This window comes from Delphinapterus leucas, chromosome X (genome assembly GCF_059928025.1).
Source record: "Delphinapterus leucas isolate spDelLeu-1000000601 "Yukka" chromosome X, BTC_Dleu_Yukka2, whole genome shotgun sequence".
Classification (NCBI taxonomy): Eukaryota; Metazoa; Chordata; class Mammalia; order Artiodactyla; family Monodontidae; genus Delphinapterus; species Delphinapterus leucas.
Genome location: NC_143150.1, coordinates 39,690,149 through 39,712,125, shown reverse-complemented (window position 1 = coordinate 39,712,125; position 21,977 = coordinate 39,690,149). Strand labels below are relative to the sequence as shown.

General features: G+C 47.7%; 1 protein-coding gene across 1 annotated transcript in view; it reads left to right on the top strand.

The window, feature by feature from the left end:
• The window catches only part of FRMPD3 (FERM and PDZ domain containing 3), a 64,130-nt gene that overhangs the window by 5,472 nt on the left and 36,681 nt on the right, over window positions 1-21,977 (top strand). The window contains 5 exon segments of the mRNA XM_022556753.2: window positions 1,182-1,227; window positions 10,877-10,981; window positions 14,431-14,538; window positions 17,305-17,436; window positions 19,122-19,241. Coding sequence (XP_022412461.2) covers window positions 1,182-1,227; window positions 10,877-10,981; window positions 14,431-14,538; window positions 17,305-17,436; window positions 19,122-19,241 — 511 coding nt within the window.

Genomic DNA, 21,977 nt, shown 5'->3' with positions numbered 1-21,977 from the left:
CAAGAAGAACCCAGCGTAAAGGCCCTAAAGCAGGAGTGTGTCTGGTGTGTTTGGGGAACAGGGGAGAAGCCAGCGTGTGGAGTGGGGTAAAGAAGGGGGAGAGTTGTAGCTACTGCAAGGACTTTGGCTTTGCTCTACATGACATGGGGAGATGTGGCAGGGGCCGGAGTGCAGGAGTCACATAATGCGATTTACACTAGGCACCTGCCCTGGTCAAGAGACAGGATTTTCTATGGTGTTTTCCCTGGAATACAACTCCTTCCTTCCCCTGGGAGCTTCCCAGACCCTGTAGATGATTCATCCCTGGACTCTGCCTCATTGAATATGGGAAATGGTCCAAGTCCTTGAGCAGGGAGCCTTGGCCTTTCTTGAATACCCAGAATCAAGGGCATCTTGACTCTGCTTCCTGAACACCTTTGTTCCCAGAAACATTTGAAAAAGGCCAACAAAGAGAGGGGAAGCTCCTTCAAGGCGAACTCTTTCCATTCCTTTAGTTCTTTTAAAGGATTATGTACTCCTGGAAGAGAATTTTCATACCTCACAGCTTGTTGGATCATTGGCGTAATTCTTGTCTGAAGAGTTTCAAATTCTTCATCCTTTTGAATATTTGCTATCTGGAGAGTCTTGCCTTCCATCTGTTGCTTCCTGGCTCTCATTTTTTTGGTCCTTCAATTAAAACAAATCTGCTGAGTATGAGTCATGATGACCAAATGACCTCCTTTGGGTTTTTCCTTTCAGTTTCTCCTCTTGCTTAAATACCAAATTGCCAATAATCATGGTACACATTTCCCAGGACTCTGACTGTGCTCCCTTTGAGTTTCATAATTCAGGTCTTTAGTTTTCCTTGAGAACTTTTTAGCCTATAGATAAAATTGCTCCTAGGGTTTGAGGATTTCTACAGAGAGAATGTGAGAAGGAATATTTAAAAAGACCTGAAAAATGACAACCCCAGAGATAATGGTAATACCATCTTCAGACGCCTGTGTGAACCTATATGTATGGTGTATGTCAGCCGCCACAAATGATGGCAGGCGAGGCAGCCATGCACATATTTAGATTGCCCTCTGTCCTAATCCATATACCTGAATGCAGCCCAGGGGAGAATTCTGGTGTTGCTTCTTGTGCTAGATGAGTACCCAGTGCATGACACACTACTCTCCTGTCCCCTCTTCTCTCTGTAGGAACGCTAAGGAATTCATCGTTCTTACAGTTCTGCACACTCATCAGGTGAGTGAGCCTCTTCGCCATCCGCCCTCCCTCCTGACTGAGACAAGCGTATCCCCATATTGGAAAGTTATAGCCATGGGAGAAGGCGAGGAGAGAGACGAAGACCAACATTGTTGTGAGCCAGGGATTTAGGAGTGAACTTAGAAGCATACTTTCGGAACATCTTGTCTACACTCACATCCCAGACTTGAGGATTTTGAAGGGCTACACAGTGCTTTGTTCTGCCTTGTGCTCTCTGCTTTGCCCCACTTAAGCTGCCCCACCCCTGCCCCAGTTCCAGACATATTTTCTACCTCCTTTTTGCTGTGCCCCATCAAAAGTTCCCTGTCCGGTGTCCGATTCCCTTAATCCTTGCAGACGGTGGATGCTAATCTTATTTATTCATTCACACAGGTGTATACTAAATGGCCTACAATATGTGAGACACAGCACTGTTTTGGGGGATTTACTGTAAAGTTGCTGGGGAGGTACAGTTGGACAAACAGGTTCATCTTTGTCCAGGTTCAGTCACTAACTGGCTATGTGACCCTGCGTGAGTTAGTTCCCTTTTCTGAACCTGTTTCGTCATCTGTAAATTGAGGGATTTAGACTAGAACAGTGTTCCCTGAACTTGCCTGATCATAATAGTCACCAGGACTATTTATTAAAAGTGAAAGTGGGGCTTCCCTGGTGGCGCAGTGGTTGAGAGTCCGCCTGCCGATGCAGGGGACACGGGTTCGTGCCCCGGTCCGGGAAGATCCCACATGCCACGGAGCGGCTGGGCCCGTGAGCCATGGCCACTGGGCCTGCGCGTCCGGAGCCTGTGCTCCGCAACGGGAGAGGCCACAACAGTGAGAGGCCCGTGTACCGCAGAAAAAAAAAAAAAAAAAGTGAAAGTCCCCAGACCCTTCTTCTCAAAAGTTGAAATCAGAAGGCCCAGTGTCCATTGCTAGGTCACATCATTTTAGTCATCTTAACTCAAATTCACAAACCCAGGTGCAAACCTTCTGCATGCAAAACTCAGAGCCCTCCTCCCACCTCCAGCCTAGTTGTCCCTTTCCAGTGTCCCCAACTCTACCCTGCACCCCAGCACTTATGTCCCAACCCCATCCCATAGCCACAGGGGAGGTCACATCTGTTGGGGATGGGAGACGTGAAATCAGAGGAGACTTCACAGAGGAGGCTGCACCTGAGCCCTACCTTGAGAGATGGGGCAGGATTTCCCAGGCACAGATGGAGGGAAAGATTATCCAGAGAGAGATGACATTTCTGTGCAAAGCGAGGGGCAATGTGCATAGATGCAAGGCATGGGCTCACGAGTCTGGAAGACGGGGTTCAAATCAAACTCTGGCATTTACTGCCTCTCCTCATGGCCCCCAGCCATCTTCTGTGTCAATGAACCACACACACAAACATACACACACGCTTCCTGGTATTTAGGCCTTTCTCAATTCCAATTCTCCTGTCTCAGGGCTTGCAAGCTCCACCCCTCAGTGGGTGTTACCAATAGGCCCCTCCCTCCCCACCTTACTGCACATGGTTACTTGCCTAGTGGGCAGTGGGCAGTCAGCCCTCACTCCCCAATCACCTGCCATGAAAATGGCTACCAGTTCCCCCCAAAAATGATGCTTGTGGCGTGGTTGGAATTTACCTCTCTGCTCAGAGACCCACTGTGGGTTACTTTGTTAGTCAGGTCTCCTCAAGTGTCACTTCCTTGTACAAACCTTCCTGGACTATCCTTTCTAAGATAGAATCTACCTGCCACTATCTCCTGATACTGCTTAATTTCCCTAGCAGAGCTGAAATATTATATTTTTTTAACTTTTTGTTTTGAAATCATTGTAGATTCACAGGAGGTTGCAAAGCTAGTACAGTGACATCCTTTACCATGTTTCTCCCAGTGGCTACATGTTACATACCTACAGTACCATATCAGAACTGGGGCACTGATGTCAGTACAATGTGTGCGTAAGTTTCAGTGTCACTCTATCACATGTGTGGCTTCGTGTATCAACACAGTCAAGATACTGGACAGTTCTATCACTGAAAGGATCCCACATGTTGCCCTTTTATGGTGCCCCTACTCACCACCCTCAATCCCTGTCAACCACCAGTCTGTTTTCCATTTCTGTAATTTCATCCTTTCAAGAATATTATATAAATGGAATCATAGAGTATGTAACCTTTGGTGGTTGGCTTTTTTCACTCAGCACAATGCCCTTGAGATTCATCCAAGCCATTGCTTGTATTAATGGTTTGCTCCTTTTTATCGCTGAATAGTATTCCATGGTATGGATGTACCACTGTTTGGTCATCCACCCACTGAAGGACATTGGGGTTGCTTCCAGACTTTGGCTAGCCCAGTTAAAGCTGCTATAAACGTTCATGTACAGGTTTTTGTGTGTGTGAGCATTAAGTTTTCATTTCTCTGGGACAAATGCCCAAAAGTGTGATTGTTCAGTCATATATTAAACGTATGTTTAATTTATTAAGAAACTGCCAGGCTACTTTCCAGAGTGGCTGTATCATTTTACATTCCCATGAAATATTATACTTATAGGTATTTATTGTCTGTCTCCCTCAATAGAATGTCAGCTCCACGAGGGTAGAGACTGTGGTTCACTGCTGTATCCCCAGCGCCTGGAACAGCAGCTGGCATAGAATAGGCACTCAATAAGCATTTGTTGGAGGAACGAAGGAAATCCAACTTCCAGCCATCACGGCAACCTAAACTAAAACTAAACTAAACTCAAGCGTCCAAACTTAGGTGCAGAATGAAGAGCCTAACATCCCCCTGCATCTCTGTCCCAACTCTCATCCCAGTGCCCCCAACACCCCTTGGTCCGCCAGTTCTTATGCCCCCACTGCCCATCCCATGGCCTCTTTGCCATGGCCAGGCTGCTTTCCTTCTCTCCTTTGTACATTTCTTAGTTCTCACTGCCCTGCAGACTTCTGTCCTTGAGACTCATGTCTTCCAAACACCTTTGCCTGACTAACCCCAATGAGAGTTTCTAGTTCATTCATTTGTTCACCAAACATTTACTGAACGCTTACTATTCTAGGCACTCTTCCAGGCTTGGAATATGGCAGTGCACAGGACAGACATGGTTCCTACTCTCAGAGAGCTTACATTCTAGTTCTTGGCCTTGTGCTCTCTAAACCCTAGAAACATTGAAAAGTGGGTGAGCACATATACACAGGAGTGTATATTGTAAAAACAGGAGTGATAGGTAAAACAATTAGCAACCTGTACAGGAGGGGCCTTCCAATCAAAATGTAAGCCAGCCACAGGCACTGGAGCATAGTCTTGCAGGCCGTCTAACTGTGCCAGGTGTTAACCCTTTAGTTGATCTTTTATAAAGAGGTCCCAGGGGAGAGGTCAGGTGGCACCCAGGAAGCTTAGGGCACTGACTACTTACCAATCAGTGGGAGAGAATCCCTCAATATTTTACCACAGGTATGACCATACCAGTGCATCCCAACCAAATGTCAGCCTTGCATACACGTACAGTCGATCCTCAGTATTCACAGATTCCGTATTTGCAGATTCGTCCACTGCCTAAAATTTATTTGTGACTCCAAAATCCATACTCACGGCAGCTTCCTGGTCATTTGCTGACATGCACACAGCGTGAAAATTTTGAGTCTCCCAATGCACAATCCCAGCTGAGGTCAAACAAGACGATGCTCTGTCTTCTTGTTCTAGCTGTCATGCAGAGCTGTCCAGAGGATGGAGATGGTAGGGGGCAGTGCAGTGTAGTGCAGGAAGCTCCAGCTCTGGGGACAGTTGGATGGGGTTTGAATGCCAACTCTGTTAATGGGGCAGCTTCAGGCAAGTCACAACACTTCAGAACCTCATTTTCTCCTGGTGAAATAAAGAAAAGCGAATCTACCAGGATGAGTTGTTCTTAGAATTTAAGATTATAATCTATGTGAGATACACACACACACACACACACACACACACACACACACACACACACTTCCCCCAGGAACAACTGTTCAGTATTCATTAGTTCAGCGCTCACACAACTATGAATAGCAGAAATCAACCGAGAGAATCTTCTCTCACGTTAAAGTGAAAGCTTCTTGAAGACCCCCAGCACATGTTCACTGTTACAGCTCCTACATCACAGAACATGGTAGCACTTGGCATCTCATGGGTGCCTCTTACCAGACTCTCATGTTCAAGCTTGACAGCCTCCAGAAGAAAATCTCCTGATAGGTCCAGGTTGTGGCCCAAGAATCTGTACTTTTAATAAGAGCCACAAGTAATTCTGATGCTCAGTAGAATTTGGGAAACATTGAACCAGACAGTCTTTAAGGCCCCTGCCACTCCTACATTCTGTGGCTGATAATGGTCTAATACAGTGGTTCTCTACTGGTTATACATTTGAACCTCCTGAGAAGCTCTTAAACATATTGATCCTTGGGGTCTAGCCTCGGACCAATTGAATTAGAAGCTCTGGGGATGGAGCCCAGGTATTGATCTTTTGAAGACTCTCCCCAAATGATTCTGATATGTAGCCAGGGTACACAGTCTAATGTGTAGTCTCTTTCTGATGGCATTTTCCTTTTAAAGGAGTGACTGTTACCATGGCAGATCATTGGGGAATATCTTGGGCAGTCATAGGGAATCCTTTCCCAGGGACCCTCAAACCATACTGCATAGATAGCCACTTATTAAGTCTATATGTATTTAAGAGTGTTCTTTAATCTTTGAGTGACCAACTATTCCCCGTGATTGACTGAATATGTATTCATTTTGGTACCCTTAGACCTTTTCACATCGTATGCCCTCAATAAATATTTTAAAATAAAGTACTGGCTTGTGTCCTAGAATAGCCCTGGCAAGGCAAGCAGACAGTCCCTTCAAATGAAACCCTAGTTTTCTGGTTTTGAAAACTTAGCCTGTACCCAAAGAGTCTCAGTCCCCTCTGCTTGGAACCACCTGTCCAGAAAAAAAGCCAAAATAATGGGAACCACCGCAGAAGAATTAGTTTCCACAGAGCTTCTTCAGTATACTGCTTGGCAGAGAGTAGGTACTCAAACCCTATCTGCTGAATTGATGAAGTAATTTGATATTAACCCTAGCAATCAACTACTGCCTTCTATTTGCCTACTCTGCGCTTGGTGCTAGGGGAAGACACAGCAATATGAAATGTCATCTCTTCTTTTGCAGCCTGGTTAGGGAGATGAGCAATGGTGATGTGGATTCACAAGGAGTACTACAGGAAACCCAGGGAGGGGAATGACGAGGTTGGGGAAGGGTTCAGGACCAAGGTGGAGTTTGAGCTGGGTTTTAGAGGTGGCATTTAGCTGAGCAAAAGGGACGCTGGGGGCCCTGAAGGGTGGGGATGGTGAAGAGATAGCGTGAGGTAGACACAGAAGTGGGAAGAAGCCCCGTGTGTCCAGGGAGCTGTGGGCAGAACACCCGACTAGGCGATAGATGGGGAGTGAGGGTTATGTGTGGTTTGTGGGGGACCTTGGAAGCCAGGGAGAGGACATGTTCCCCTCTAGGCAGTCCTGAATGCAGGAAGGAAAGACCCCTGGGTCCCTTATCAGTGGGCCCCTGACACCAGGATGGCCCTCCATTGTCTCCGGCTCCCACAGTGGTTGCTATGGGAATTGCTTATAAGTAGGCTCAGGTGTCAAAGAAGATGAGACAGCAGAAAGGGAAATCAGGAGGCTGTCAAAGCTTCAGGAACCTGAGCTCCATGTTCTTAAAATCCTTTCACAATTATCAAAGTGCGGCCCTATCATACACTAAAACGTTTGGCCATATACCTGTCTTTGGCCAAGGTATAAGTGAACACAACCCTGAAATCTGTACTAATAGAGCCACCAAATTAAAAAATGGTCAAAGGATCACCAGCTGCTTAATTCAGTCCTGAGGGAAAAGCAGCCTCTCTCTTCTGTTGCTTATTCCACGGAGCCGCTGGCTTCATATTTACTTCAAGGGGCTTGCAATGGCCCCGGAGGTATTAGCAATTCTAGTCCCCTGTTTCAGGCCAAAATTCATTTCAGCCAGAAAGGGTGCCCATTGCAAAATGAGACTCCCAGCTGCTTGGAGGAAAAATGGGGTCAGTCAGGAGCTCAGATGTCCCAGCTTTAAGGTACTCAGTCTATGCTTAGTGCGTTAGGACATTTCCAACAATTCCTGGGCACTACCCTCTCAGAGATTCTGACTTTTGAAGTCTGGTGTAGGCCTAGAAATCTGTGTTCTCTAACGAGCATTTCCCAGTGATTCTTATCATCAGGTAAGTTTTAGACATAGTGGGTAAGTGCATGCTAATGAGTTAGTGCAGGACTCTGAATTTCTTCTGTAAAGGGCCATATAGTAAATACTTTAGGCTTTGTAGGCCTAATGGCTGTGTTCCAGTAAAGCTTTATTTACTAAAATATGTGGTGGGCAGGAGCTGGCCCACACAGGCCCATAGTCTGCTGGCCCCTGAAGTGGGTTCATTATTCCTTCCAGGTACCACATTTGAATGTTGATCAGGGCCTTCCCAATTCTCAATACTTTTAATTCAAATGAGCGACTCTAGTATCAAGAACTTCAGACCCCATATTTGCACTTTGAAGATGCTTTGGGACAGGGTGACCTTTGAGAGCCCCTCAAGTCACACTGCAAGATAGGTGCCACCTGTGTCGCAGCATAAAGCTAGACATGACTCTGTGACATGTAGCAGAGATCAGCTGACAGCGAGTGAGTCACCATCAGTGATCAAGGCCGAAGACCGAGAATAGGATGGAGTCTTAGAAACCAACAGGACAAGGGTCAATGAGGAATGAGGCACAAACAAGCTGCAAACAGCTGTACAACAGACACTGGAAATGACTGTAATCCTTGAGGATAGCGAGGAGGCTGTCCCCTCTCCATACGTGATACATAAGAGGGTACCAGTTAGGGTTCTTCCTTTGTTCAAATCCATTCACTAGGACCAAGGTAGAACCAGACCAGCGAACGAAAGACCAGGAATGGACTTCCAGCTTCAGTCTGCTGTGGGGGATGATGGCTAATCCAAGACTCAGAAAATCTGGGTTCTGTTTTTTGCTCCACTACTTATTTTGATGCATCGAGTAAACTGTATCCTCTTCCCTGGCCTCCGTTTCTTATGTAAAAATGAAGGGTGGACTAAATGGCCCATTCAGGTCTCTAGACATGCCTCATTCCACACTGTGCACGAGGGCATTCGATAACGGATGATCACAGAGAAAAGAGAGGGTGGCTGTCAGGCAGAACAAGGAGTTCACCTACCTTGTGTCTGGCACCTCTGGTGGAAATGTGACTACTGTGGAGACGGAGTCAAGCAGAGCTGCCTGAACAGAAGTACAGATCCTTCTATCTTGCCCCCTCCCTTTGCTCCTGCCACAGCCCACAGCCTCCACCCAAGATTTGAGCACCAAGTTGCGCAACACAAAGGCATCTCTCGACTTCCACGAACAATCAATACTGTCATCGCTTTCTGCGACGATCTCCAGCCCTGGATTTCCTTGTGCTATATTGTCTGCTGCCAACAAATTGTCTCTGTGGCTCAGGATGAGAAGTCTAAGGTTCCTTTAGCTCAGTGGTTCCCAACCTTAGCTGCATTTTGAAATCATCGGAAGCTTAAAAAGATACCAATACCTGGGCCCCATCCCCAGGAATTTAAAAATGTTTTAAAAGCCCCGGGGTTTTTTTTAAAGCTCCTCCCTCCGGTGTTTCTGCCCTCTAGCCAGCACTGAGACTCAGTGGCTTTCTGCAGTCCGCCCTCTGTGGGGAGTGAGATTGTCGGCTCCGGAAGAGAACACAGCTGGGACCAGGGCCCAAGAGCTGACGAGGACGTTTGTTGCTGGTGTGTCTTTATCTTAGGGCCCTGCCCTCCTGTGGCTGATCTAGTAAATGAATCCCAACCGCAGCGTTAATGGCAGAAAATAGCTTAATGTATTGCCTTCCCAGCTGGTGGGGACCCTTCAGGGCCTTAACACAAAGGAATGCTTGATTGTAGGGCTCGCAGGCTCCATGTCAAGACTGGTAGGGGAGATGGTTTGAAGGAGCCCCAAGCCTGATTTCCCCCTTCCTCATCTCAGTAAATGGCATCTCCATTCTTCCAGCTGACTCCTCTGTCTCACCTCCCACAACCAGTCCGTCAACATAGCATCTTGGTTCTATCTTCAGAATCTAGCCAGAATCCACTCACTTGGGATCATAGCGCCATTATTACCATCCTGGCCCAAGCCTCCATCATATTTTAAACTGTATTCCTGCAGTAGACTCCGAACAGGTCTCCCTTCTCTGGTTGCCACCCTCCTGTACTATTTTCCACACAGCAGACAGAGGAATCCGTTTTAAATGCAAGTCGGATCCTGTCTGCTCAAAACCCTCCAGTGGAGCAAAATCCAAAGTTCCTGACACGGCTTACAAGACCCTACGTGATCCAGCCCCCAGACTCCTCTGCGGCTCCCCGCTCAGTCATTCCGCTCCGGCCACACTGGGCTTCCTGGCTGTTCCACACGCACCCCAGTCCTCCTCCCACCTCAGAGACTTTCTTGTTCTTTCTTCCTGGAAGGCTCTTGCTCCAGACGTCCTCATGGCGGTCTCAACCTCGCTTCCTTCAGGCCTCTGCTTAAATGTCACGTCCTGGAAGAGGTCTTCCCTGACCGTCCCGTCTAAGATAACACCCCGGCCGCTCCCCACCCTCACGGCCTCAGTCTCTGCTGTAGTCCCTCACTCTGCTCGATTTGTCCTCGTGTCCTTATTTGCTACCTAAGAGATATTTCTGTGTTTATTGTCTGTCTGTCTGTCCCTGCTAGGATGGGCGCTCCCTGAGGCCAGGGAGTTCTGCCCATCTTGTTCACTGCTGGATCCCTCATCACCTAGAACTGTGCCTGGCACAGAGTGGGCCCTCCCTAAATTTGTCACACGGATGAATAAATGCCCCCAAAGACATGAGGGTGCCCCTCACCAGGACTCCTGCATTTCCTCAAATCCACGGCCCACCCAGGAAAGACTTCGTTTCCAGCATTTGCTAACCATGCGTCCTGCTGAATTTGTGGGAGTTTTCGAAAACTGGAGAGCCTAGCTGATTGAGCATTTCTTATAGAATTGGATGAACAAAGTAGTGGAGAGCCCAGAACTAGGAAGCCAGGACACCTGGGTAAAATCCCTAATGGCTCTACTCCCCAATAATGGAGAAATCCTTTTGGAGGGCTAGGCCTCCTTTCTTCCACATCTAAAATAATATTTTCTATGAGCCTCCGTCCTAGGGGCAGGGCATATCTTTGAAGTGAATAAGATTATTTCTGTAAATCCTTTGCGATGTTCATATTCAGATGTAATAAAAACCACCATTTAGGTATATCTCACATTAAGAAAATCAAATATATAAAACTTCAGTGCATGTTATTACAAAGAATTTTTGCAAACTCCCCTAGGCCTAGAGCATTAATAATGGGATTCAACTTACTCCAATTCGATTCATGCCCAGCTTACAGAGAACGTACCAGTCACCTAAGGAAGCACTTAGCACATTGCCTTGCACCTAGTAGGGAATCAATACTTATTTATTGGCTTATTGATCAGCAGGGCAAAGGGTACCCATACGGAGACATCTTAAGTCCCATGCAGCAAAGGTCAGGTTTTTCCCAGGGATGGAGAACTCACCAGCCCTCTCTGTTCTTTTTCCAGTCCCCCAAATCCGCCTTCATCAGTGCTGCGAAGAAGGCCAAGCTGAGATCCAATCCCGTGAAGGTCCGATTTTCTGAGCAGGTGGCAATTGGAGAAACAGATGCAGTAAGTGCAGCTTCAGCCTCCTCCCCTCGGCCCTTGGCCAGAGTCGGCCTGGCCGTCGAGGTCTCGCTCTGGGCCAGTTGCTCATCTGCTGCTCCTCAGAACGGACAGCATTATGATGAAGGGGTTGGAGCGGGGACCTCGGGACTCTGGGTGGGTATTGAGTGAGGGGTGTGTGGCATCCAGAGAAGCCCTGGGCATTGTGGGGAGAAGGAATATGTATCAGTACACTCAGAATCCTCACGGTGCTTCAAGAAATTTCCGTCTCTAGCACAGTGCCCCATAAACATCGTTTGGCTACTTGAAGGAAGGAAATAGTGGTTTTCTGAAGAGGTGGTGACATTGAGCTCTCTTCACGTTGAAGTGATCCCACAGCTCCAGGTCTCAATTGGAGAAGACGGTGCAATGAAGGGTGAAGCAGCCTGGGGGAAATGATATAGACTCATTAAGTCACAGAGCTTTTAGTAGGCACCGGCTGTGTTCCCAGCGTTACAAGGGATGCAAAATAAATGCCTGTTCCCTGCCTCTGGATACCTCCCAGTGATGTTGGGAGTACAAGCGGCTCAGACTGAGACAGTATAGAATCCACCGCAGGGTGGTATGATTTCGAGGAGCAGGTGACGCTTGACCGCCCATGCCATGCAGCGGCCAATCTGGGGGGTCATGGCCAGCCCACTCTTTCGCACTGCTTTGTGGGGTTAACGTGAACTGAGCCATCTGTTCCAGATAAGCAAATGAGAAGAGGTGGGTGGAGCGCAGAAAGATGTGTATTAAGCGGCCATGGATGATAACTCCGAGTCCTCTAGGAATCCGCAGAAGTTGGTGATATCCCATGGGGGTGGGTGAGGGAAGGACAGCCGGAGCTAACAGGCACTGTGTGCATTTACAGGCTGTCCTGGGCTGGGCTCCCGGGAGGCCCGTGGCATTTCTGTAGTGAGGAACAGCTGCAGCTGAGACAAGCTAGGAGGCCCAGCCTGAGTGGAGAAATCAGTGCGTTGCCAGGCACCCCTATAGTTCTTTGAGGCAGAGCCACCCAGACGAAGGGATGGATAGAGGACAGAGGTGTCTTCCGTCTCCATTTCCCTGACTCTCATACCCAAACTCCACCTAGGCCCTCCTCCATCCCTGTTCAAGGAAGGCTGTGAAGCCCAAGTGACACCTGGGCCCCATTGGCTAAGCCATCGGAATAATTGGTGGCTGAGCCCCGTGTCAGTCACAGAAGAAGAGGTTGAAGAGAAGCCGGGGCCAGTGAGCAGAGGGGAAAGGGAGCGGTGTGGAGTCCTTGTGGATCGGAGTAAAGCAGATCCTGAGGTCCAAGTCACTAAGGGAACATTTGTGTCCTGAACCCTTGAACACCCAGAGGAAGTGAGGCTTGAATTTGGAGAGTACAGATAGGTACAACCTATCCCGTCTTGGCATCACCGAGTAACCCACCAAGGCCAGGCCACCCAGTGAAGAATCCCTCCTCTCCTCCCCCTCCCCTTCTTTCCCTCCTTTTTCCTCCTCTTTCTTCCGCTCCCTTCCCCACTCCCCCTTCCTCCCCCATGATTCCCCTCTCCACATGTCACATCTAGCCACAGGCAGAAGCCGGCCCCCACTGCAGACCAACCTGCACATAAATGCCCCAGTGCAGCTAGAAGTCCCCCAGGGTTACTCTGTCGCTCCAGGACAGGCTCCCGGACAGGCCACCAAGCATGGTGGAGGCTCTTGTCTGGGAGAGACACAGGGATTAACCTTCTCACTCTCGCTGTGCTCAGGAAATGATGTCACAATACACCCCCACCACCACCACCCCAGTGTGGACCGTAGCAGCTTCACCACCGGTCAGGTCCCGGGGGGATTCCAGGCCCAGGTGACTCCCAGCTACCCTATCATCCCTTTCTCTTGGTGTTCCAGGGCTTTATTAAGTAGCCAGAGCAAAAATAAATCCTGTGGGTGTTCCTTGCCAGCTCTATTTTTAAGCAAGATCAATTAAGTAATTATCTGAGTCCAACCCAGTGTGCTAAATAAAACCAGCCACCGCTGAGCAGCATCAGCCTGGGAATCCGGGGCCTCTGGGCTTGGCGGGAGCGAGGCGTCTCGGGATCAGGGAGAGAACCGGGGAGTCACTTTTCCAACTTTAGATCCCATCACTCCCCACTGTGGCTTGACTCCATCACGAAATGATCTGATGTCACGATAGCACCACCCCCCTCCTCCTACCACACCCTGACCCAGGAGGACTTGCTTATGTTTTCATACTTTGTCCGTGACAGTCCCTAGATCTGGACTGTTCTTGTCTGGCCTCTCTAATAGTCCACGCCTGCCACCTCCTTTAAAATCAAAATCCAATTCACCTCATCTAGGAGACCTTAGCTATCTTATACCTGTTGGTTTGATTTGGTGTTATTGTTGTTCTCTAGTGGATTTGTGTATGTGTGCCAGGTCACTACTAGTGTAAGGCTAGACCCCGGTCCTCTGCGCTTGCTGTAGCCCCGGGTATTCGAAAATGGGCTTTGGGGGCTTCCCTGGTGGTCCGGTGGCTAAGACTCTGTGCTCCCAATCCAGGGGGCCTGGGTTCGATCCCTGGTCAGGGAAGTAGATCCCACATGCCGTAACTAAATGATCCCGCATGCCGCAGTGAAGATCCCTCACGCGGCAGTGAAGATCCTGTGTGCCGCAACTAAGACCCAGTGCAGCCAAATAAATTAATTAATTAAATATTTTTTTAATGGGCGTTGCCAGTGGTTCTCAATCAGGGTCAGCACCTCCCACTCTCAGAAAGCTTTTCGGAACATCTGAGGGTGTTTGGGGTCATCCCAACGATTTGGCATGTTATTGACATTTATTATGTCAGAGTCAGAGACGCTAAATGTCCTGCAGGGATTATGGCAGTCCCTGAATGATGAGTTGTTAGAGGTATGCAGGCATGAAAGAGCACTGTGGGTACCGGGAATGGTAAGATGTGACTCTGGAAAAGTAGGCAGGGGCCAGGTCACAGAAGACCTAGGATGCCTTGAGGGAGGGAGACTGGCAAGAGCAAAGGCATGGACATGGAAGTGATCTCGATGTGTGAAGGGCCAGGTGGAAAGGCAGGAGTCAGGAGATAGGAGCAGGTGAGTGAGGCAGGCTCCTAAGGCCTTCCATCAGCCCTTCAGAGTGTGGTGGTCTCTATGGGCCAAGCCCCCTCTGAGCTGTGGAGCTTTGAGCCACAGTAGACTGTGGATGTGCAGTGACATCGAATGAAGGGTGAGCTTTGGATATGGCCCAGTGTCTTCTTGGAGAATTCGGTTCTGGTCTCCACGTTAACGTTATCATTGATGCGTTCTTTCCTCTGTATCTCTGTCCTTCCATACCTTTGGCTCCCTGTCTCCTTCACTCACTCCTTTCTCTTCCTTTCCACGCCCCTCCTCTGGCTTCCCTCCTCCTTCTAAATGAGTCCCCCTCCTTGTCCTTTCCCTGCCTGTTCACAGAAGATGATGAAGAAAGAAGCTCTTCTCCTCATCCCCAATGTCCTGAAGGTTTTCTTAGAAAATGGGCAGATCAAGTCGTTCACGTTTGATGGCCGGACCACTGTTAAGGTACCCACAGGGTCTCCTCTCCCGGATTGGTGTTGTCCTCTCTTAGGAGGTGCTCTCCTCTGGAGCACACCCCACTGCTGGTCCTTGGGTTCCTCTGAGTCTGCACCAAGCCGCTTGCTACCAGAGCAAGGTGGTCTTGGTCTTTGAACTCCTGCTTCTGGGAGCACCCTGTTGCAAAAACATACAGTCCTCGGATGACTGTGGGGAGGGAAAGTTGAATGCCCAACTGTGTGCTAGTGACTGTTTGTGTGTATGTGTGTGCGTGCGTGCACGCATGTACACGTGCATGCATGTGTGTATGCATGCATGTGTGCACACATCTGCTGTTTCGTGTCCGTGTCACGCTGCGTCCTTCAAGACTCTTAGGAGCTAAGGAGTATGAAGATCATTAAAACATTTATAAAGCAAAAGTGATTTAAATTGATACAATAACACCTACGCAAGTTTACACACAGAAATCAACAAACCATCTCTCAGGAGATTAGCTTAGCCATGGCTTGCTTTTTAAATACCAACCAGCTCTTAAGCACTGAACCAAGATTTGAAAAGTCCACCAACAGTCCCTTTGGCTATTCCTTTCCCAGGAAGAGCAATTAATGAGCTCTGATTCTTAACGGCTCAGCCAGGCATCTAGAAGTTGTAGTTATTCCCTTAGTCCTGAGGAGGAGAGGCGATGTACCATTAACCCCCAGGTTCAGCTCTGCTCTGGGATAGAAATATCTGCTCCTGCTTCTTCTGGATTCTCTCCAGAAAGAGAATGCCATCGCCAGAATGAATGTTTCCATGCAATCAGTGCTGCCTGCCCAGAAAACCCACCTTGGCCCACGAATGTCCTGAGGTGCCCCTGCTGGGGCTAAGACAACCCTATAAATAAAGCAAGCCCTGGGCCAGGAAACTTGCCCTAAGAGGCGTTATCAGGTGTTCAGAATTGGCCTTGCCAGCGGTTCTCAGCCAGGGTTGGCACTGTCCCCTCCCAGGTAGTTTTTAGGAACGTCTGAGGGTATTTGGGGTCATCCCCATGGTTTGGCATGCTACTGGCGTTTAGCGTCTCAGGGTCAGAGATGCTAAATGTCCTGCAAGGAATGGGACAGTCCCCGGATGATGAATTGTCCTGTCCAAAGCGCCAGTAGCGCCCGAGTTGCAAAAGCCCGGGCCTAACCCGTGTTGATTGAACCGAGAGTTTCTTAGGAAGGCTTAGGCCTGGGTGGGTCCCCCAGGGGACTTAGGACCAAAACACACTCCTTAGGGTGCCGCAGAATGGTCTCTTGACTATTGAAGGTTTCCGTCTATGGGAGGGACATTGAAACTAGGCCACCCAGGGGTGTCCAAGTTCCCCTCCTCCAGATGTGGGTATCTCTCTGTGTCAGAATCCTCCTTTGTGTTAAATCATGGACCGGTATGTCCGTTGTCGATCTGTCTCCACACTGGAGCATTTACTCCTCTCTTTCCCCGTGGAGGCTCCTCTGAGCGTCCTCCCACCTCACAATGTCACCGCCGTTAGTGCTTCCAGGTAGCCCCAGCCTTCCAGGACAGCAGCGTCCCCTGGCTTGTGACCTTACCATGACTTCAGGGAGGGTGCACTGGCTGTTCATTGGAACTTGGACAGGCTGCCAGGCCGCTTGTCCCAGAGAGGTACCTGGGTGAATTGACAGCCTGGCATGGGAGCTGTTAGACTTGTAACACCGGTTGGCAATCACCAGCTTGGCCGTCCACAGTCCCAAAGCAGCCGAACTGCAGAGAAAAATCTCATCTCTCCCTGCCAGCACTTCAGCAACACTGGCGCCTCTGTGACTACTTGGATAATACAAAGAGATATTCTCAAGTACCCACCAATTTCCAGTCTAACATTTGAATAGCTAAACAGCTGTCAATGTTCACTGAGGGGCTTGTTTGGCAACCCTGGCTGGAAGGGAGCTTCGCATTCCCAAGCCTGCTTCTTTCCGGCCTTCGGAGGCTGAGCGATGCCGATTCTACGAACACACACGCTGGAGGCCGGTGTGTGCTGAAGCCACAGCAAATAGATGGTAGAAGTCTCAAAACTGACATGTGGGCAGCCCCCATGGATCTGCTTCCAGACACCCTAATATCAAACGTAGGGCAGCAGAGCAGAAGTAGTCAAATTCATGACTGTGCGTAAAACACGTGACATTGTTCCTCTGCGTGGATGCGTTTTTCAAGTTGCTAAATTGATCGTCTCTAAAAGCCAGCTAAATCAAAGATGAACATTTTGCCAGTAACTCCAGTCACTCAATTTAGGTTATGAATCCAGAAATCGTCTACTTTTTAATCATGTAATTGTGGCTTTGGCTTTTGTTAATTCCTAAGTTGCCGGACAAACCAGAGTGAACATTCTGACTTATGTGAGAAGCTGAGGGAAGAACCAACACAGTGTCTGGCACTTAGGACACACTCAGAAGACAATTTGTTGAATGAAAGGAGAGAGAGGGGGAGGAAGGGCCATGACCTTCTTTTGCCATATGCCTGGCCCGGCCAAGTTCAGAAACACCTCCCTCCACCCCCTGCACCTGTGGTGTTCCCCAGGGCCCAAGCCTCTGAACAGCACTCCTGGGTCATTCTCCTCATCCTGGAGCACCATGCCTGGGCTACCATAAAGGCCGGTGTCTCTGTCTGGCCCACTTTCCCAGCCTCAGCCTTCTCCCCAGGACTATCTTTCTGGATGTTCAGTCCCCTTCTCCCATTTTGGGTGCTTAGAGTATCTTAGAGCTGGAAGGGATCTCTCTCTCAAGGCTCTTTTGTCTTTCACAGGATGTCATGGTGACATTACAGGACCGGCTTTCCCTGAGGTACATTGAGCACTTTGCCCTTGTCCTTGAATATGCTGGGCCAGAACAGAACCACAAGTTCCTGCTTCTCCAGGACAAGCAGCCCCTGGCTTATGTAAGTAACTCCTTTGTCCTGGCCTGATAGCTTTGCAGATGGCCTTTAGTAGAGAAGAGGCCACCAGGTACTCTCCTTCTGGAAAATTCATCATGATATGCTCAGCCAGCTCCCAGAAGTCCCAATTCTCAATCAAGATCTTTATGACCCACCCACAGAGGCCTTTTCAAATGTCTCTTGGGAATTCCCTGGAGGTCCAGTGGTTAGGACTCTGTGCTTTCACTGCCAAGGGCCCGGGTTCAATCCCTGGTCAGGGAACTAAGATCCCACAAGCCACACAGCACAGCCAAAAAAAACTCTGTAAAATGTCTCTTGTGACCTAAGAAAGGCATGACAGTTGTTAGTCTTGGCGGTCACTAGTGGGGAAAGCATGGGGTGGTGACTTACCGCGTGCAAGACTGAATTGAGCAGTGTCAACTCCACTGTCTCCTGGAGGTCCTGCTAGACTTTTCCTCCTGCGAGGGGAAACTTTACCTTCAGGGTGAAGGCTGTAATATGGAAGGATGAGCGAGTGGAGTCTAGTGAGACCTCTGAGGCTAGGACACATGTGGGCTGGGAACGGGCTGAGTGCGACCAAGCATGGACAGCATGTCACCCGTGTCAAGTTCCAAAGTAGAGTAGGAGAAAGTGTCTTATCTTCCCAGCCTCTGGAAAAAGGCCAAGGAAATCCAGGATTGCTCGATAGTATTTTACCAGTGGTGATGCACCATGGAGAGTAAGAGAGGCAACCAGAGCCAATCAATGTTCCCAGGGAGTGGGGACTTCCTTCCCTGGTGGTCCAGTCGTTGAGACTCCGCGCCTCCAATACAGGGGACGGGGGTTCAATCCCCGGTCAGGGAACTAAGATCCCACATGCCACGTGCCGCGGCCAAATAAATAAATAATTTCTCAGTTGCTTTAAAAAATATATATTCCCAGGGAGGGAGGGAAGAGAGTTGGAGAGGGACGGCTGGGAAGAAATGTCTGAAGGAAGCGAAACAAAAGCTGAAATCAGGCACGCAAAAATGAAAGGCGTTAGGAAAGAAGAATTCTTCAAGTTTAGCTCTCAGCCAGATGCAGTCCAGAGACTCACAGGTTCCCACCTGTGAAGGAAAGGTGGGTGTCCTGCCTGGAGGGAGGCCTAAGCGCCTCCCCACCCCGCAAGGGGCCTTGTGGATCCAACTGGTCTCTTGTTCCAAATGGGATTTTTAAGCATTTTTATTACAAAAAAATCTCAAATATACACCAAAGTAGAAGGAATTGGATAATGAACCCTCATTACCCATCCCAGCTTCAGCAGTTACTGGTATATTGCCAACTTGTTTCAGCTACAGCTCCAAATGGGATTTTAAGTCTTTGATTTGGTTTCTCATAAGCAACTTCCTTTGCTTGAGGCTGAGCCCCTCTGCAAGGCAAAGGCATTAGCCCCACAGCAAGAAGAGTCAGAGAAGTTGCCAGGAGCCCTTGCTTCCTACCTCATGTCCTGGGCCTTAGGTTGTTGATAAAGGCCAAGTTGTGGATAAGTGGTTCGAAAATTCTAGTCACTTTGGGTCAGAAGGGCAGAAAAGACTTAGCTCCTCATCACTTTCCCCAGTGGTAATTGGAATCAGCCAGGTCCTGCCTTGAAGAGCCGCCGAGCTGACTCCTGGCACCCAGACATTGATCCCAGCTCTCTTTTCCTCCTACCTCTCACCCCTGGGATTCAGGTAGTGCAGCGGACACACTATCATGGAATGAAATGCCTCTTCCGGATAAGTTTCTTTCCCAAAGACCCGGTGGAGCTGCTGCATCGGGATCCTGCTGCTTTCGAGTACCTGTACATCCAGGTAGAGTCTGGCTTGGGGATACACAGACAGACAGACCAATGGACAAACAAGCTGGCAGGCTGTTCTGCCATCACAATGAAGTCGCTATGTAAGTTTTTCCAACCTTCAGGTAGCTCTGAAGGCTCTCTTATTTTCTGCTACCACTGTAGGCCATGGTCAAGTTGGTTGGCCTGGCAACCTGAGCTGGCTCTGGCTCCAAGTCTTGTCTGTTTGTCTAGACAGATCTTATCAGTTTTCAGGAGGAAGCAACCCCAGTAACTCTGGCATCTTCACAGCATACCCTGGTTTAACAAGTGCATTTGAGTAACAGGAGGTCCCAATCCCCAATCCCGAGCTCCACTAAGGAGATGGTTCCCAATTCAGTTCATCCAGAAACACTTGCTGAGCACTTACTCTGGACCAGGCCCTGTGCTAGGTGCTGACAATCAAAGTGAAAGAACTATCCTAGATCGCTAGAGCTCATAGGCAGATATGTGCACAAATAAAGGCAGTGTGACAGGCACGCACTATGAGGATGGCAGGGTACAATGTCAGTAGGGGCACTCAGGAAGCAATTTGCCAACTCTGCCTGGGAGGGGCACAATGCAGGCTTCACAGAGGAAGTGATGCATGCATGCTGTTAGCCTTGAAAGATGAGTGGATGTTTGCTGGGTGCAGAGATGGATGTTTAGTTCAAATAGTTTGGAATTTGGTGACAAGACCTTGTCCACCCTCTCTCTCCCCTTTGTGATGATGTGTTCAGCTGTATTCCTCTTTTATACTGAACAGCTTTAGTGAGGTCTAATTGACGCACGGCAAACTGCACGTATTTAAAATGGCAGTGTGATAAGTTTTGACATATGTTTATATCCACGAAACCATCACCGCACTCAAGATATTAAACACATCCAACACCCCCCAAAAGCCTCCCCAGACTCCTTTGTAATGCATACTCCCATCTCCAGGCAGCCACTGACCTGCTTTCTGTCACTGCAGATTACTTTGCGTTTTCTACAGTTTTATACAAATGAAATCATACGGTGTGAACACTTATTTTGATCTCACTTCTTTCACTCAGCATAATGGTTTTGAGGTCCACCCATGTTGTTGTGTGTATCAGTAGTTCATTCCTTTTCATCGTTGAGTAGCGTTCTATCGTATGGATGTATAAAAATTTGTTTACAGTTCACCTGCTGATGGACATTTGGGTTGTCTCCATGTTTTGGCTACTACAAATAAAACTTCTATGAACATTCACGTACAAGTCTTTGTATGACATATGCTTTCTTTTCTCTTGGGTAAATACCTAAGAATGGAATGGCTTGATTCATACGGTAGACCTATCTTTCTTTAATTTCTTGAAGAAACTCCAATGCTGTTTTCCAAGGTGGCTGTACCATTTTATGTAAGCACCAGCTGTGTGTTAGAGTCCCAGTTTCTCCACATCCTCACCAGCACTTGGTGTTAGCAGGATTTTTTAAGTTTCCGTCATTCTAATAGCATGCAGGGGTATCTCATTCTGGTTTTCATTTGCATTTCCCTAATGACTAATGATGTTGAACACCTTTTCGTGTGCCTCCTTGTCATCATACAGCTTTTTTGGTGAAGTGTCTATTCAAATCTTTTGCCCACTTTTTAAATTGGGGTTGTTTGATTACTTATTATTGAGTTTTGAGAGTTACTTGTGTATTCTGGATACAAGTCATTTGTATGTTATTCGCAATTATTTTCTCCCAGTCTCTAACTTGTCTTTTCAGTCTCCAAAGAGTGTCTTTCACAGAGCAGAAGTTTGAATTCTGATGAAGTCCAATTTGTCAATTTGTTCTTTTATGGATTGTGCTTATGATGTCATATCTAAGAAGTCTTTGCCTAATCCAAGGTCACAAAGATTTTGCTCTTATTTTTTTCTAGAAGTGTTATCATTTTAGGTTCTACATTTAAGTCTGTGGTCCATTTTGAGTTAACTTTTATATGTGGTACAAAGTATTGACCAAAGTTCTTCTTTTTTCCATATGGAGATCCAATTGTTCCAGCACCATTTATTGAAAAGACCATCCTTTCTCCATTTAGTTGCCTTTGCGCCTTTGTGAAAAATCAGTTGCCTGTATATGTGTGGGTCATTACTGAACTCTCCATTCTATTCCATTGTTCTACGTGTCTATCTTTATGCCAACATCACACTCGTTTGATTACTGTAGCTTTATAATAAGTCTTAAAATCAGGTAGTGTTTGTTCTCCAACTTTGTTCTTTTTCAAAGTTGTTTTGGCCATTCTAGGTCCTTTGCATTTCTATGTGAATTTTAGAATTAGTTTGTTAATTTCTACCAAAAACCTGCCGAGATTCTGATTGGGATTGTGTTGAATCTATACATTGGTTTGACTCTTCCAACCCATGAACACAATATATATCTATTTAGGTCTTCTCTAATTTTTCTCAGCAGTGTTTTCTACTTTTCAATGTACAGGTCTTTCACATGTTTTGACAGATTTATCCTTAATTATTTCATTTTTTGATGCTATTGTAAATGGTTTTGATTTTAACTTTAATTTCTGATTGTTGCAAGCATGTAGAAATACAGTTGGTTTTGTATATTGATCTTATATCCTGCAACCTTGCTAACTCATTAGTTCTAGTAGTTTTTTTTTTTTGTAGATTCCATTGGATTTTCTGCATAGATGATCACTGATGGAGTATTCCTTTTACACTCTCTCCTATGCTGTAGTGATACCACTGTGGCTCTCTAGTCTCTTAGCTCA